The sequence below is a fragment of the Hippopotamus amphibius genome, chromosome 2, assembly GCF_030028045.1.
Source record: "Hippopotamus amphibius kiboko isolate mHipAmp2 chromosome 2, mHipAmp2.hap2, whole genome shotgun sequence".
Taxonomy (NCBI): Eukaryota; Metazoa; Chordata; class Mammalia; order Artiodactyla; family Hippopotamidae; genus Hippopotamus; species Hippopotamus amphibius.
This window is the reverse complement of record NC_080187.1, coordinates 136,116,212-136,135,114: the sequence shown is the minus strand read 5'-3', so window position 1 is coordinate 136,135,114 and position 18,903 is coordinate 136,116,212. Positions and strand designations below refer to the sequence as shown.

Genomic DNA, 18,903 nt, shown 5'->3' with positions numbered 1-18,903 from the left:
TTGTTTTTAACTCAGCTGTCAGAAATAGGACTTGAATCATCTGTTCTTTTAAGATTATCAGTGAGTTCACAATTGTCTTACAGGTGTTGGGGGGAAGGGATTAGCCTTTCGTGTCAATTATGGGTGAAAAACAGATATGTATGTTTTCCTTCAAGAAAATAAGAAACATCTGATACATTTTTGTTGCTCGATGGTGGAACATTTTATAATGAAAGGATGCAAATGAATATTATCTCTCTATTCTCTTTTCACAAATTAGGATATTATCATTAAAATTTAAGTATATTTTTTAAGCTCTTTATTGGAATGTAATTGCTTTATACTCCTGTACCAGCTTTTGAGGTACACCAAAGTGAATCAGCTGTATTTATACATATATCCCCGTATCCCCTCCCTCCCGCGCCTCCCTCCCACCCTCCCTGTCCTGGCCCTCTAAGGCATCACCTGTCATCGAGTTGATCTTCCTTTGTTATACAGCAGCTTCCCAAAATCTAAGTATGTTTTAAACTGTCAATCTCAGTTTTAAAAATGATTTTCATCCTTCAGATTGATTAGTCCACTCATCACTACTCAGGCAGAGCCTTCTTAGAGAAGGACGTGGCATATGTATTTAGGAGTTCTTGTTGTAAGTTAAACTGCATAGTCCTTTGGATGAGTTGCTTAGGGCCATCGTGCCGCATGCCCTATTTTTTCTTGTTCCAGAAAGAGAAGATGATCTATAGTATCTCAACCAGGGAAGACTGTCGTTCTTGGAGGAAGTCTTCTTACAGTTTAACAGTAGGAGTAGTTTTGTTTATGATTCCTTTGTGCATTCTTAAGACTGTCCAAAACACAGCAAATTAGTTTGATCAGTGATTTTTTTTTTTTTTTTTTTTTTTTTTGGCAACTGTTGAGTAAGCCATGGTACTTTAAGATGGTGTGATACTTTTAAGAAAATAAAAAGTCAGGTAATATCTTTGAAAGGTTAACAACACTTGAATACACACACACACATATTTTCAGGGCATATCCAGTCTATATACAGGGCATGTTGTAAAAGACCTACTTATGGATAATTTTCAGGGGAATAAAGTAAACGGTTGTTCTGATGTAACTCCTTTTAATTTGAATTAATATTATTTTCAGTGATGAAGTGATTTAATTGCTAACATTTGCACCATACCATCTTTACTTCCAAGACTTTAATATTAAAATGGATTCCAGCCAATTCTTAATTATCAGTTTATACATGTTTTGAATGAAAAGGGATCAGCTTCCCTATTTCCTGCAGTCTTTTCTCCGACACACTGACTTGCTCAAATCTCTTTTAAAAAATCAGACTTCCATTCTTAAAAATGTTTGGCTTCATTACCTTCAGAAATAATCCAGAAATGGTATTAATCTAACATTTTGAAGCATTATTCAGCCTACAACTATCAGGCTCACTAATAGCCCCAGTACTTGTGGATTTTCTTTATGATTTCTACTGTAAGGATCATACTTGGTACGTTACTCCAAATATTGTGAAATATGGTATATCAGACTATAAATTAGATGGATTAGCTATCCTCTTATTAGCTAATGTGCACTAACTGGGGCTCTGATGTTATAGACTATACTACGTCCGGATATTTATCTCGCCCTTGTCTAAAAGTTTTACATTATGCTAATATAGAATACACTGGACATTGTATCTCAGTTATCCACAAGTCATTATTCTTCTCAGGATAGCAGCCATTCCTCTTGTCTTTCCTAATGAAATCCTCTCTGTTTAGTGTGATTTGCCCGAAGTCCCAATCATCCAATAAGTTTGCAAGGTAATTGATAGGTAATTTACAAAATAATTGATGGAAAGGTGGGGACACCACTTTTTCCTCAAGGGAAAAAATAGTAATTTAAAGTAAGTAATAAATGACACAAAAGTAATAATTTAAAATGAGACCATTTTGAGTAAGAATTATTTAAGTGATTAGATTTAGAAGATTATTCGTATTTGTGGAGTGTTTATAATTTGCAGGCTGTTTTTATATGCTTTAGCTCATTCAGTACTCAAAGTAAACCATTAAATTTGATATTATTTTCCCCATCTGTGAGTAAACTAATCCAGGTTAAGAGAAATAATGCATTGGAGATTGCTCAGCCAAAATAGTAGCAAGACTCAAATCCAGCCCTTCTGATCTAAATCCTGTTTATTTTGGACTATGTTACATTGTTACGAAGGAAACATTATTAATTTATTGGTCCATTTTTCCTCATTATTACTGACATATTTACAGAGTGTTTTCTTTGTATCTATGGTTGCTATTTTCATCAAAATTTGTACACTACATTGTGTGTTAGAGAAGCGGTGCCTGGACGAATCAGGGCTGCTAAAGGTGATGTTTGAGCTGAGTCTTAGGTGATATTTTATCTTCTACCCTCCCCACTCCCCCACCTCAGAGAAAAACTAGAGGAACATGCACAGCTAAATCAGCAACTGTAGCTCCTTGTGTGTTTACCTACTGTCATGACAGTTACAGGAAACCATCAGCCCTGTTTGCCTTGAGTGGTGTGGCATCTCTCAATTGACTAAGAGAAACTTTTAAGGAAATCAATCTCCCCAGGGTCTAAATTCCAAATTTTTTTTTCCAAATTGTTCCCAATTTTTCACATGTGTTTTATCAGCATCTTCCTCATGATGATGTTGTTTATTGCTTTTGCTTTTTCAGCCCTCTCATTTGATCCCTGATGAGAATCCTATTGCAGGCGAAAGAAACCTGTTGGTAAATGCCAGTCAGTGTGGAAGAGCTCTGTGTAATGAACGAATAGTTAGAACATCTTATAACCGCTTAGAAATGATATTGATTCAAAATCCAGTCTGTTTCATGTTCATTTCCCAAAGCAAAAGCACTCCTTGACAAGGAAATATTCTCCTGAAAGAGTATAGACTCCGCTCCCCCCATTTGAATAGCACACCATAGAGGTGTGTGTGTGTGTGTGCGCGCGCGCATGCCCATACACACAGGGCACAGCTCATGGGAAGAAACTTTAAAGACAGTTCCCAGTGCATTAAGCCAGATTCCCAAAGAACAATTTTTAATCTCGTGTATCAGAAATATTACTTCTTGTTCTTTGTTATGACAGATGCTTAGAGGTTTTTTTTACCCCTGCTAAGTGCCACTCAGTCTATTTCTGATGTTTATAATTCTTCAAGTTTTCAAATTGCAGGCTTTTAATATTCAGCAGAATGAAACAGACCAAACAGATTCCCATTTAAAGTCTAAAGTCGTATTTTTGCATCTTTGCTGTGGATGGCTGGCGTTACGGGGATGATCCTGAGATGGGAATTTTACATTGATCCCTTTGGGGAACCCTGGGCATCCTGTGACGAATACTGCTCAATTTGTAAGCATGTCACAAGGATCCTTCCTGACGTGGTCCGTTTTCAGGACTGTCTCTTTGGTTTTGCTTAGGTGATGAATAGAGAAATGAGAATTTTTTTTCCTGAATCAGAACATGTTGGGATGATTTAAAGTAACATACTGAGTATATAATGAATTCGTAACTGTAAATTCATTTTCATGGTGTTAATTCTCTCCCAGAGGCTCGAAGCTGGTTGTTTGCACCTACAGTGCTGTACTCTTTGGAGACATTGGGGAAGCCCACAAAGCCTTAAAGAAGGAAAAATCCACTGCCTGCTTTATTCATTTATTTATTTATTGGCTTTGTTCTTAAAGAAAGAACAACCATGTTACAACACAGGCACATTACTTGTTCTTCATTCAACTGTCTCTAAAACTTAGCCAAAAGACTCAGTGGGTTAGGGTTTTTTTTGACATTTTATAAACAAATGGACAATGAAAAAAATGATGATCTTGCATACATTTTATATAATAATATTCATTTTTAGGTTACAGAGTAGGAGTTTGTCATTTTTCTTACAGTTATTACCACCACGTTATTTTTCTTACGACCACTCTCTGTAGTATATAACAAAGCAAAGGAACCTTTTGGAATTTGAATTCTGGATCTGAAAAGTTCCATACTTTCTTTCGTCTCTTCTGTTATATGGTGATACCTACTCACTCGTAAAGTAGACTCTAAGCCATGCGAATTTTACTCAGGCCTTGGTGTTTTTTTCAAGTTTGTGACGAGAAGTAAAATCCATCCTTTCGCAAATGTAGGAATCTAAAAATGTGTGTTCAGCCACAGTTATCTTATTCATTGGTTTAATCACACCAGTGGCCATCAGTATGTTTATTACACATTTCCCTCTATTAATCAGAAGCCTTATATGTTAAGGAAAAATATAAGCACATGTGATAACAGTTTCCTCCTTCTGAATGAATCACTGTTACTCTTCCTAGACAGTTTGGTAGCAGCAGCAGACGTAATGCTGTGTTTGCTAAACTGTGTTATCACCACATTCCTTGGTTCAATCTGAAACGTGTAAATAAAGCCAGCATGATGCAGAGAGAACTGCCAGATGATCTTTCATACAATGCAGGGCAACATGAGTAGACTTGTCCTGGGAGATGGTTGCTTTTGAAACTTAAATGAACCCCAGGATTCTTTAAACTAGACAAAAGGTTATTCATTCTTTGGTCTCTTTGAATTCTTGAAGAGGAAGGACTTATGAAGCACCTGGGGTATACCAAATGCTTTCTGTATGATATAATATTTAATTCTCCAGACACTCCAGCCAAGGTCAGGATTATGTTCTCCCTTTGCCAGATAGCAGAATTGTGACTCAGAAACTGGTCGGAACATCACACGATCACAAAGCTAGTAGATGACAAGACCAGTGTGGAACTCACTTCCCTTTGACTCCAGAGCCTGTGCTTAATAAAATATGCAGATCTGTGGAGTTGGTACATCTTAAGTTTTTTTTTTTCCCCTAACTTTTCATCTCTTGTAAACCCTGCTTACTCTAGCTCCTAAGTAAGAATGGATGCATTTTATTATAATGTAAATTATGTATTTTATGCAAATTATACATAAAGTTTGCTAAAATGGTTAGCATGAAAAGTTAAAAAATATGTAAGACTAGAAAGAAATGTTTTCCCCCAATATTTCCAGAAAGCATAATTCAACATACATTCTCATGAACATTGGGCAAATAATACTGGCAATGTGCAGTAGGTAGAATATGTAACTAAATAAGATGTCTAAAAATCACATCTTATATAGTAAGTCGAGAGCGCAGAGATCTATAGACACCAAAGAAGCAAATGACAAAAAGAACAAGTGTTTTGTAGTGATAATATGAATGCAGATTTTGAGGAAGCACAGCATCATGGCTAATAAGAAATTCATATAAATTGAAGGGATCTTTGAAACAGAAATGTACAAGTGATAGACGTGGTGTCCTGATGGTCCATGATCGCATACAGACAAGTGATGAGGCACCACCAGTTGAATTAGAAGCTGAAGTGTCCACGTTTATAAATATTTTATATATACAGAGTTGGGACAGCAGCAGCAAAGTTTTCATGGCAAAGATATTTCCGATATAAAAATACACTTCATTGGCCATGGCAGTCTGCACTTTCTTTTTGCTGCCAGTCATCCATCCATCAATCTGATTTTAAGAATGTTTGAAACCTTTGAAGAATTCTCAGTTAACTTAAACATTCCCCAAAGCTGTTGAACTCCTGTGGGGGGAGAAAAAAGAAATCTTTTAAATGTTTGTTGCATTTTGGTCATATCAGTTGGGACTTTTTAGTCAAAATTGTTGACGACTGAATGATGCTAAGTAACTTCGTCTTTGGAAGCCTTTAGTAAATGGAAGTGAATTTTACAAGAACTGGCCAAAAAGATATTGAATCTTTTTTTCTTTACAAAAGCAAGGGATATTCATCACAAAGCAAACTATGATGTCAAATATGTAAGATTCAGTGTTTACGTTTTGAAGTTACACTGGATTATCTCGATTTGTGGGATAAAAAACATCTTGTGATTTTTAATAGGATAAATATAAATTCTACCCAGGATTGGAAGGAAATTGAGAAGCCATTTGTTTTTCAGCATAAATTTTGTGAAGAATCACAGTGATAATGTATTTAAAGTTTTATCTTGAAAAAAATTTTTGACAAAGTTCCTATGAATGGATACAAGATATAGTGCCTTTGAAATTATTTGCGCTAAAATATATAGATTCCAATGTTTAAAAAATAGAATTGAGGATATTCTTCATGTATCACCTTTCTGTTGTGAGTTTTCAAGGTACCTCAGTGCCTGGAGATAGAGTATTTTTGTAATTAAAATTTTGGTCTATGGTAGAGTCAATTAAAGGTGTCAATTTAATGACCATTAAGTGCAACTCTGAAGATGAGTAAGAACAATTTTGTGAAATAAGTGAAAAGATGATATTAAAGAAGTACAATTTTTGGAAAAGTTATCTTGACCTGGAACTATAAACACGTATAACTAGGAAACCAACGAGGTATGTGAATATGTAGCATGAATTATCATTCTTCATGTATTATTTTAAAATTCAGATAATTATAAGCAAGTTTCTTTTGTTCTAATGCATGTAAAATATTTTTTTATTTTGAAAGTGTCATGAAAATAAAAGTGATTTTCCTTTTTTTCTTTTTCCTTTTTGATTTTATAAGCTCTTTATTGGTATATAATTGCTTTACACTGTTGTGCCAGTTTTTTTCTGTACACCGAAGTGAATCAGCTGTATTTATACATATATTCCCATATGCCCTCCCTCCCGTGACTCCCTCCCACCCTCCCTATCCCAGCCCTCTAAGTCATTGCCCGTCATCGAGTTGATCTTCCTATGTCATGCGGCAGCTTCCCACTAGCTATCTCTTTTACATTTGGCATTGTATATATGTCTGTGCTACTCTCTCACTTCATCCCAGCTTCCCCTTCGCCCCCTTGCCCACCCCGTGTCCTCAAGTTGGTTCTCTACATCTGCATCTTTATTCTTGCCCTCTTACTGGGTTCATCAGAACCATTTTTTTTTTTAGATTCCATATATATGAGCTAGCATATGGTATTTGTTTTTCTCTTTCTGGCTTACTTTGCTCTTATGACAGACTCTAGGTCCATCCACCTCACTACAAATAACTCAATTTCATTCCTTTTTATGGCTGAGTAATATTCCATTGTATATATGTGCCACATCTTCTTTATCTGTTCATCTGTTGATGGGTATTTAGGTTGCTTCCATGTGCTTGCTATTGTAAATAATTCTGCAATGAACATTGTGGTACATGTTTCTTTTTGGATTATGGTTTTCTCTGGGTATATGCCCAGGTGTGGGATTCCTGGGTCATATGATAGTTCTGTTTTTAGTTTTTTAAGGAACCTCCATACTGTTTTCCATAGTGGCTCTACCAACTTACATTCCCGCCAACAGTGCAGGAGGGTTCCCTTTTCTCCGCACCCTCTCCAGCATTTATTGTTTATAGATTTTTTGATGATGGCCATTCTGACCCGTGTGAGGTGGTACCTCATTGTGACTTTGACTTGTATTTCTCTAATGATTAATAATATTGAGCATCTTTTCATGTGTTTGTTGGCCATCTATATGTCTTCTTTGGAGAAATGTCTATTTAGGTCTTCCGCCCATTTGTAGATTGGGTTATTTGCTTTTTTGGTATTGAGCTGCATGAGCTGCTTGCATAGTTTAGAGATTAATCCTTTGTCCTTTGCTTCATTGGCAAATATTTTCTCCCATTCTGAGGGTTGTCTTTTTGTCTTGTTTATGGTTTCTTTCGCTGTGCAAAAGCTTTTAAGTTTCATTAGGTCCCATTTGTTTATTCTTAATTTTATTTACATGATTCTAGGAAGTGGGTCAAAAAGGATCTTGCTTTGAGGTATGTCATAGAGTGTTCTGCCTAGGTTTTCCTCTAGGAGTTTTATAGTGTCTGCCCTTACATTGAGGTCTTTAATCCATTTTGAGTTTATTTTTGTGTATGATGTTAGGAAGTGTTCTAATTTCATTCTTTTACATGTTGCTGTCCAATTTTCCCAGCACCACTTATTGAAGAGGCTGTCTTTTTTCCATTGTATATTCTTGCCTCCTTTGTCAAAGATAAGCTGCCCATATGTGGGTGGGTTTACCTCTGGGCTCTCTATTCTGTTCCATTGATCTGCATTTCTGTTTTTGTGCCAGTAGCATACTGGCCTGATCACTGTAGCCTTGTAGTATAGTTTGAAGTCAGGAAGCCTGATTCCACGAACTCCATCTTTCCTTCTCAAGATTGCTTTGGCTATTCAGGGTCTTTTGCATTTCCATACAAATCGTAAGATTTCTTGTTCTAGTTCTGTGAAAAATGCCATTGGTAATTTGGTAGGGATTGCGTTGAATCTGTAAATTGCTTTGGGTAAGATAGTCATTTTCACAATGTTGATTCTTCCAATCCAAGAACATGGTATGTCTCTCCATCTCTTTGTATCATCTTTGAGTTCTTTCATCAGTGTCTTATAGTTTTCTGCATACAGGTCTTTTGCCTCCTTAGTTAGGTTTATTCCTAGATATTTTATTCTTTTTGTTGCGATGGTAAATGGGAGAGTTTCCTTAATTTCTATTTCTTCTCTTTCATTGTTAGTGTATAGGGATGCAAGAGATTTTTGTGCATTAATTTTGTATCCAGCTACTTTACTAAATTCTTTGATTAGTGCTAGCAGTTTTCTGGTAGCATCTTTAGGGTTTTCTGTGTATAATATTATGTCATCTGCAAAGAGTAACAGTTTTACTTCTTCTTTTCCAATTTGGATTCCTTTTATTTCATTTTCTTCTCTGATTGCTCTGGCTAAAACTCCCAAAACTATGTTGAATAATAATGGTGAGAGTGGGCACCCTTGCCTTATTCCTATTCTTAGATGGAGTGCTTTTAGTTTTTCACCATTTAGAATTATGTTGGCTGTTGGTTTGTCATATATGGCTTTTATTATATTGAGGTAATTTCCTTCTATGCCCATTTTCTGGAGATTTTTTTTATCATAAATGGATGTTGAATTTTGTCAAAAGCTTTTTCTGCATCTATTGAGATTATCATATGGTTTTTATCCTTCAATTTGTTAATATGGTGTATCACAGAAATAATTTTCTAAATCCATTAATATTATAAACCAAGTTGTCAGTTGATAAATATTTTTTAAATTATGTAATTCTGATTACTTTCATTCTTAAAATTGTACAGATATGGTTCATAAATTATGCTGTTGCCCTAGATACAGTAGAATTCTTTAGCCTAGTCTTTAAATATTGAATATTCAAACTAAAGCATCAAATTCATCAAAAAGTAAAAACATTGTGAGAATCATTTATTATTTTGGTGTACTAACTCAGGCTGTTCTTCACAACCAGAACCTCAGCATTTGGGTGTTTCATAACCCAGGCGAAAAAAAAATCAGTCCACTAAAATAGGAAATTTTTATGAAATTGAGCCACATGGAAATTTGAGTCCTTTTCCAAGAAATTGTTTTGACCTAAATTCTACGCTGTTGAAAAGAGGAAGCCACTTTTGCCCTTTGGGTCAAATTCCCTGGTGCTTTCAAATCCTCCTTTATAAACATGAATACTTCTGTGGCAGACAGAGCTGGGTTTTCACCATTGTGCCCATTAATAGATGTTGGTGGATTGCTGAACATGAATTAAGTCGCTTTGGCAGTATATCCAATTTTTAATGCAAACTGCTTGAAGAATTAAAGAGTCAGAAAGAGAGTAAGGGAAATAAGAAATTTAAAATTAAAGTGAGAAAGGAAAAATGTCTTGCAAATGAGTTTGACTTTGTAAGAAGCAGCAATGAGTATGACCTCCCCTTTACAGAATGGTTTGTAAAGGGGTACAGAACAGACAGTAAGAAGTTATTTAAACCATCCCAGCACCCTTACTGAAAAGGGGGTAGCAATGGTACATTCTAACCTCGGCCCCTCTCTTTGCTCTGTTTCTGCCAGTAGCTCCATAAACAAGGGCAGATGTAAGAAGGGAAATTTGTGCTTTTTGACATCTGTGCTGTATTGATGCTTTTACCAATCACTGCAATCAGTATGGGGTGATGTGTTTTCCTCTTTCCATCCATGGGTCCAGTTTGATGAAGAGAAGAATGAATTTTTTTCCTTTTGCTGCAAAGAAGATTATTATAGAAACCTTTTCTATAATAATCTTCTGTAATCATTTAGAAGATTTTGCTCAATAATGTAGTACAATTCTAACCGAAGTAAAATCTTAGATAGAAAACAAATGCTTTGTTAGATTTATTTGAGATTTTAGGCATTATACATTAGATGTAACAGCTACAATGACCCAGCTAGGCCTGAGCTAAGAAGATACCAAGTAAATCCCAGTTACAATAGAGTTCATAAGGGAGCTAGAGTACAATATCAGAATATAAGAAATAGTGTGAAAATGCCAGTCCTCAGGAAATCGTCTTTTCTCTAATATGTGAGTAATTTCTAAATTATTTTTATAAGCATTAGCTACCTAACATGGTAGAACACATTTCAGGTTTTCTGTAAACAAAGTAAGGGTAATATTCTTAGAAAGCTGAATTCCACATACATCATTTGGATAATCCAACATGCCTTATTGCCTGCTGGAAACTCTTCTGTAGGACTAATGGGAAAAGGGTAAGTAAGCTAACCTTGTGAAGACAGAAGACGTCAGGATCAGCCAATGAAAAGGGTTGCAGAATTCTCTGAGAGAAGCAGCAACTCCACAGGCAAATGAAGTTCTTTTGTCTGTGGGATTCCCATTCATCAGCTCATGATATTGAGGTAGCGACATGCTTGCACACTGCAAGTGGTCACATGTCACGAGTAGGCAGGGATTTGGAGGAGTCAGTAAATAAGTTGTGAAAACCATGAATGTATCTCCTGAAGACACTCTGTTGATAGTAACCATGTTATGATAACATGGCATAATAATTCCTATAGCAGGCCAATAAAAATGAAGTAACTGAGTTAAATCTTTTCTGTTTCCTAGGAATCTGAGAAAAAGGGCTTAATTGAAAGAATCTATATGGTACAGGATATTGTCTCAACTGTTCAAAACATCTTGGAGGAAATAGCTTCTTTTGGAGAAAGAATTAAAAAGTAAGTTCTGCATTTGTCTTGTGTTTGTCGTGAAGCTGCCATCCACTGGAACAAGTCGGGGCGGGGGGCGTCTTTGGGAGGATAGAATAAGAAAATGCAAAAACAAAGAAAAAACCAACAGTCTTGGGCCTTTTAACTTTGGTTGGTTTGTCCTTTGGGCTTGTCAGCTTCGCAGGGTGCCTGTGTGGCCCAAGTTATACCAATTGTCCCAGCATAAGTATTTAGTGGTGCCTCTTTTCATTCTCAAAAATACTCTGGTTTAAGTGATAACCTATAGATTAAAAAATAGATTGTCCTATACGGAAATAAAAAAGGAAGCAAATATGCTCTAAAAGAGGCTTTTGCATCCGAATCACAGAATACAGTAAATGTCCTGGCTGAAATTTTTCTCTGTTCTCCAAAGAATGGTCCCTAACTAGTAACATCACCAATGCAAAGCTGTTAAGGTAATTCATCACATATGTGGACAACTTAGGACAGGCGTCCACAAACTTTCTCCATAAAGGGCCTGAGAGTAAATGTTTTCAGCTTCGGACTATATGGTTTCTGTAGCAGCTACTCAACTCTCTTGGTTAAGTGTAAGAGCAGATAGTTGGTAGTAAGTGAATGGATGTGATATGTGTTCCAATAAAACTTTATTTATAAAAACAGGTGTCAGGCTAGGTTTGACTCTGCTCCAACCCATCGCTTGCCACCCCCTCCACCTTAGGCATAAGGGCTAAATTCTCAAATGGAGTCTCCATGGAGAAAGACTCTCTATGATTCACTTTTTAAATTTCTTTTGTTTACTTTGTTTTATACATTGTGAACTCTGCCTAACTTGGCCTTCATTTGCTACCAATGAACAGAGCAGGTTTTTTTTCTTTTGAATTGTAAACTTTTGTTCGCACTTTAAATCCAGCATTTATATCAGCCATGTTGTTCTTTCTAAAGATTAATTAATACTGTTTCTTATTTTATTGGCCATTTTGATTTCTTTAAATAAAGGACATAATATTTAGAAATTACCTGGGTAAAGAAGCGATTAAAATTAGTGCTAAGAGCCAAGTGGAATTTTGTTTATCAAAATTCAGGGAAATCAAGGTGCTGATTACCATCAGGAAACATAAACAAGCTAATATGGAACTTTCTGTGGTTACCGATGCTCTTCCTCAGTCCCTTATTACATGAAATTGCCCTTGAATGTCCATTCATGATTGGCATAGCAGACATGTTTCTTTTGCTTAAAAAACAGGTTAAAAGTCATCTTTAAACACATTTAGTGAGTTTTTTCTGAATTTTCACATCGTTATCCCTATAAACAATATCAAGAAAAATTAAAGAGTGGGAGGCGGTTTTGGTCATGTATATTGATGTATCTGCTTTATTTCTTTAGGTTTTATATAAGCTGAAAAATGGTTCCTGAACATACCCTCAAAATTGCTTAGCAAAAACATAAGTGACAGTAGAAAATAGTGAAATGATGAAAAGGGCATCTATTCAGCTATCAGTGTTTGCGTTTGAGGCACTGACTTGGTTTAAGAGTGAGAAATGCATCCACAATAACAATGATAATAGAAACATCAGCTAATGTCATATGCCAGCCAGACACTGTTCTAAGCCCCGTTACACACAGCGACTTCTTTAAGGAGTTACTTAAAGGGATTGAATTAAATGATTCCCATCACCTACAGAGTAAGGATTGTCAGTATCCTCATTTTACAGATGAGGAAACTGAACCAGAGAATGATTAAATAGGAAGCCCAGATCACACAACAACTAAGCCATGCAGCTTGGATTTAAACTTGCTCTCCTCACTTTACACTATAATGTCATTATCCTCTGGCGATCTTTTCTTTCTCCTTTATTTTTTTGCGTTTTTTTTCTTTTTTTACTTTATTTTTTTAATTCATTTTTTATTGTGGTATAGTTGCTTATAATAGTATATTAGTTTTAGGTGTAACAAAAGTCAATTTTTATAGATTATATTCCATTTAAAGTTATTATAAAATATTGGGTATATTCCCTGTGTTGTACAGTACATCCCTGTAGCTTATTTATTTTATACATAGTAGTTTGTACCTTATAATTCCCCGCCCCTGTCTTGCCATTCCCACTTCCCTCTTTCTAAGAATCTATTTTCCATTGAGGGAGAAGAACACTAATAAGACAATTAGAATAGTATTGATGCTAGATAGAGGTTAGGTAGGAGGCAGGGGGAGGTCCTACATCCCAGGAAGGATGTAGGAGAGAGACAGAGGAAAGTTCTGAAGAAGCAACAACTTAGCATCTCTGAGAATGGGAAGAGCTAACTGGGCACAGAGTTGATAAATGGGGGCTTCAGTAAGTGGACACCTTAATGCAAAGGTTCAGAGCCCAAGACTGTGATAGATACAGGGAAATGGAGGGGAGTTAGTATGTCTGTGTCCTGGGGATGGACGTGGCCAGTGCCTGGAGATGAGGCTGGTCATGCAGGGCCTTGAGTGGATGGAAAAAATCAATGAGAAAAGATCGAGTGAGGGATGTACTGGTAGCAAAGGAGATAAGAGGATGTGGAGTCGGGGGCAAGACTGAGGCAGGGAGGCCACGTCCTTTGGTAAAACTATCTCCGTGCTTGAATGTCTGTTAGCAGACAAATGTGGCTGTTGTGCAGTTGATAATGGTCGAGGAAGTGTGTCTGATGAGAAGAGGGCAGAGTGATTTAAACAGGCCCCCAGCTCTACAGTGCTTTTGATGGTGGCTGTGCCCAGCACAGCTGTGGAGGCCATGTCTGAGACGTATTTTGAGCCATGAACAGAGCACTGTTCTACCCAGCTGCGACACAGGAAGGCACATGAGGCTCAACTCCTATTAATTCTTTGGCCATTCATTATTACAGTGACCTTAAACTTCCCGCTGGGCATTCAAGTACAGCGTCATGTGTAACTCTGTTGGAATTCCATTGTAATTCAGTGCACAAGGACCAGGAAAGCTTTTACCCAGCTTTTGGCAACTAGCAAATAAATAGACTTACATAAATCTCTCAGAACAAGGCTTCCCTGCTACTGACAGAGAAGACCCTGATGGTTTTGTATTTACATGGAGTGCACGGTGTTTTCTTTTCTCTACATTCCCTAATTACCTTCTCTCATTGTATACAAATTTCAAATGTATGCATACATCAGGCTAACATTTGCTTAACATGTGACATTTATATTATCCCAGACAGCAGGCAGGATGGGTCAGAATAGTGATGTATATTGTATGTCCTGTCATTATGGAGTGGCGGCTCCAACACTTGTGTCCTTGAGTGGTGAAGGAAAGCTCCAAGAGAAGATACTGAGCTTAAGGTAGACCTAAGACAGGACAGTCATCCCTGCAAATGTTCCAGAGTAAGGCTTAGAAGGCATATCCCTAGGAAGAAGAACTTCTTTGACTCTGAAGTAATACTGTGAAATACTAAGCAACGAGATGAGAAAGCGGGATAAGTGAAGCTTCAGTGATGGTGAGCACATGGGGAATGATAAATTGATGTATCTTATATTTAATCTAAAGTTACATGCTGCAAGGGACAGAGAATGAAGGCAGAAAGACCAGAGTGAGGGCAGGAGGCTAGTTGTGAGGAGAGAGTTCACAAACTGGGGTGAAAACCATGTATGTATGAAGGAAAGTCTCATGTGGGGTGCATCACAAAAGAATGGTCTACAGGATTTTATGACCCTCATTTTTGTTTCCATGGGTAGAAAAGTGAGAGGACTTCATTTTCCCACACCTAGGAAATGGGGAGAATAATGATTCTGTTGACACAGAGATCAGCTAGTGGGGTACCCAGTTGGGAGAGGAACTCTAGAATGGAGTTGTACTCACCTTAACTGGATGTGGTCACAGTTATTTCTGTTTTTTGTTTTGAAATCTTGTCCAAGATATTATTAGGATGTGTTAGTGAACCTGAAAAGTTGAATGAATGAAGGGAATTCCTTGGATTTTTTCATTAATTGAAAGGTTTGAGTCAGGGATTCCCTTCTTAGGATTTAGGCAGCTCTCAAGTCAGGAAATCTGGGGAAGTCTATGAAAATGTTTAACAAATTGCTTAATTTCAAGATGGAAAGCTTTGACTTACTAGAGTTCTTCAACCTTGGGTGTTCTGTGAAAGACTAGCACTACAAGATACTCTGTGATAACTGGAATGAGGGTCTAGTAAGTTTTTTGAGTGTTAGTGCTAGTATCTTTGAATTGAGGCCTCGGTCTTATAAGCAGGAATAGTCAGTGGATTAAATGAGTAAAATGTGGCTTCTTACATTTTCTGAAGTGTCTACTATACAGAGAGTGACTGTGGGCTCTTGAGCCAACTCTGAATTCAAATCCCAGTCCTGCCAGTAAGTGATCGGGGCCAATTAATACCTTTTATGACTCAAGTTCTCATCTGTAGAATGGGCATAATAATAATTCCTACTTCATAACATTTCTGGAAGAATTAGATTAATTAGTGCCTATACAGAGTTTAAACCAGTGGATGGCCGGTAATAATCACTTAAAAATATTAGCAATTATGAACATTATTTTTGGTAAATTGCTTTGACCTTCTTCCTCTGTGTCTTAAATTTTAAAAAAAAACTGTGAAACATTTAAACCTTTTATCACTAAAACTGTGGGTTGCTGAGAGAAAAATACATGACTTAACTGACTTGGCTGATGGGAGGGCAAATCTGACAGGGTGTGTACGAATGTGTCTGGTACATACGAGAGTGAGTCAAAAATTATCCGCACTCTGGCTGTAGAATTTATTTTAATTAACTTTTAGAAAAGACAAATACATCATTTTTTGACATAATCTCCTTGCTTTTCAATACACTTTGTCCATCTGTCAACAAGCTTTCATATCCCCTCATTAAAAAATGTTTTAGGCTGAGCTGTGAGCCACGAATGCACCGCCGTCTTCACTTCTTCATCAGAAGTGAATCTTCGTCCTTGTACGGCTGCTTTCAGGGGACCAAACAGGTGAAAGTCCAGTGGAGCAAGATCGGGACTATAGAGAGGATAATTTAACACCTCGAAATGAAGCTTTTGCAGAGTGTCAACAGTGTGGGCAGAAATGTTCAGACGTGTATTGTCATGCAAGATCACAACGCCCTTGGATAGCAGTCCTCTGCATTTAATCCAAAGTTTAGGCTTCAGCTCTTCAATAAGCATCTCTGTTCATTCATACACCTCACATTCACATACTTCTTCGCGACAAAACACTTTCTCCATATTGCGCAGAAAGTCTTTGATAAATAATGGCACCAGGTACATCCTCAGACCACAAAAAAAAGAATCTCTGCATGCTGCTCTTCTTTTGTGCAAATCACAAGTGGGGCAGCCATTTTTGCTCGCACCACAGTTACAAATGAACTGATGTAACATGTTCACACCTGCACAGCAGTGACTGGGGAGAAGGTAGCTTTGAACGGAAAGCTCTGATAAGACAGTGCAACCAACAGTTTTAATATAACCAGAGTATGGATAATTTTTGACTAACTCTTGTATCTCCATTTTTAGCATGCAACACATGACACACCATGCACTTGCACACAAGCAAATGATCATTGAGATCTTTATAAGGACTGTATTAATTGGGAAAACATTGACATCTTGATAAAACAAGTTTTCTAACATATGAATGTGATATATTCCTTCATCTATTTAGGTCATTTTTAATTTATCTCAATACTACTTTAGAGTTTTATGTATAGAAATTTGACACATTTTTGTGAAATATAGCTGAAGTACTTGATTCATTTCATGCTATTTTAAATGGTATCTTTTTTTTCAGCTTTCATCTCTACCTGTTTGTTACTGTGATATAAAAGTGAAATTAATTTTCCTACATTGACTTTGTGTCTATCAACTTTGATACACAATTATCTTAATTTTTATATGAAGATTATTATTCTGGATATTGTATGACATAAACATACCATCTAGGAATAATTTTTTTCTTTCTTATTTTTCAGTCCTTATACACTTTACTTTGTTTTCTTGTTTTATTGCACTGGCTAGTAGTGCCAGTACGATGTTGAACAGAATTGTTGTTGGTGAACATTCTTTTCTCATGCACAATCTCAGAGTGAAAGCTTTCAACATTTTACCCTAAAGAATGATGTTTTCCGTAGGTTTTTGTAAAGATGCTTTATCAACTGAAGGAATTTCCGTTTTATTCCTAGTTTGCTGAGAGTTTTTATTGTGACTGTAGGTTGAGTTTTGTCAAAGTTTTTTCCTACATTCATTGAGATAATCTTATGGTTGTTTTTATTTTGTCCTATTTTGGTTAATGTGGTGTATTATGATGGATTTTCAAATATTAAACCAATCTTACATTTCTAGACTAAACCCAGCTTCTTCATGTTGTCTAGTCTCCATATATATGCTGGGATTTTATTTACAGTTTTTTTGCTTAGAATTTTTGCAGCTGTGATCATCAGTGAGATTTGATATACAGTTTTCTGTTCTTAAAAGTTTTTTTATAGTGTGAAGGTTACTCTAGACTCATACAATAGGCAGTCAGTGTTCTCTCTTTATCATTATCTGGAAGAGTTTGTGTAAGCCTGGTGTCATTACTTCCTTTAAGATTTTATAGAATTTTCTGGTAAAGTATCTGGGCCTGGAGTTTTCTTTCAGGGAAGATTTTAATTAAATATTAAGTTTCTGTAGTATATGTAAATCTGTTCAGTTATTCTGTTTCTTCTCATATCTGTTTCTGTAAGTTGTCATTTTCTAAGAATTTGTCCATTTCATTTTCTACTTTTTGACATAAAGTTATGCATAAAATCCTCTTACTGTCTTGGATGACAGTAGAATCTGTAGCATTGTCCACTTTTTTATGCTTAAAATTGTGTTTTACCTTCTTTTTTCTTGACAGTCATTTATCAATTATATTTAGTCTTTAGCAAGAACCATCATTTGCCTTTGTTAATCTTTCCTGTTGCCTGTTTTCTTTTCCATTAATTACTACTCTTCTCTGTATTCCTTTCTTCCTTCTCCTTTCTTTGAGGTTAGTTTACTGTTCTTATTCTGACTCTTTAAGATGGATAACTACATCATTTATTTTCAGTCTTTCTGTTTTCCTAACATAGCATTTAAAGTGCTACAGTTTCCTAAATACTTAGCTCCATGCCAGGCATTTTGGACACTTATCTTCATTACCAATTCACGCTTAGTAAAAACTTTTTTTCTAATTTCTATTTTTATTTCTTCCTTTCCAAGAAGTATATTGTTTAACTTTTCAAGTATTTGAAGATTTTCTAGCTCTCTTTTCCTGGTTTCTAACTTCATTTCTTATGCTCAGAAAATACAGACCTAACAAATAGCCAACTTTTATAAATTTTTGAAAAGAAGGTTATTGAGTGTATTATTTTCTATATATTCTTTGATTAAATTTGTTGATTGTGTTCAAATCTTTTATATTCAGACTGATCTTTATTTTTGGTTCTCTTCTTGGATTAGAGACATGCGTGACTGTCCATTGGGGTTGTAGATTTGTCTGCTCCTTGTAGTTTGATCAGTTTTTGCTTTCTGTGTTCCGAAGTTACACTGTTTGGTTTGTACATGTTAAAATTGTTGTATTTTCCTGGTGAATTGGATCATGAATCATTCAAAAGTGACCTATTTTAAAAATCGGACTTAATGTCTTGCTTAACTATTATATGGCCATACCACTTTCCCTTTGGTGCTTTCTTCATAATACATGTTTTTTGTCACTTTCTTTCAACCTGTTTATGTTTTAGATCTCTCTCTTGTTTCTGAGAGTCACTGTCTTTTACTTGTAGCATGCAGTGCATTCAAATTTAATGTGGTTACTGATATACTTAGGTTTAAATCTGTGGTTTTCATTGTGTTTTTCTGTCCTTGCTCGGTTTTGTTTTGTTTTGTTTTTTCATTATTTTCTGTACT

General features: G+C 36.1%; 1 protein-coding gene across 6 annotated transcripts in view; it reads left to right on the top strand.

Moving 5' to 3' along the window:
• MCTP2 (multiple C2 and transmembrane domain containing 2) overlaps positions 1-18,903 on the top strand; it is a 235,841-nt gene that overhangs the window by 202,290 nt on the left and 14,648 nt on the right. For all 6 annotated transcript variants that reach the window (XM_057721327.1, XM_057721324.1, XM_057721326.1 and 3 more), the window contains one exon: positions 10,907-11,016. In XM_057721327.1, coding sequence (XP_057577310.1) covers positions 10,907-11,016 — 110 coding nt within the window. The remainder of the gene's footprint in view (positions 1-10,906; positions 11,017-18,903) is intronic.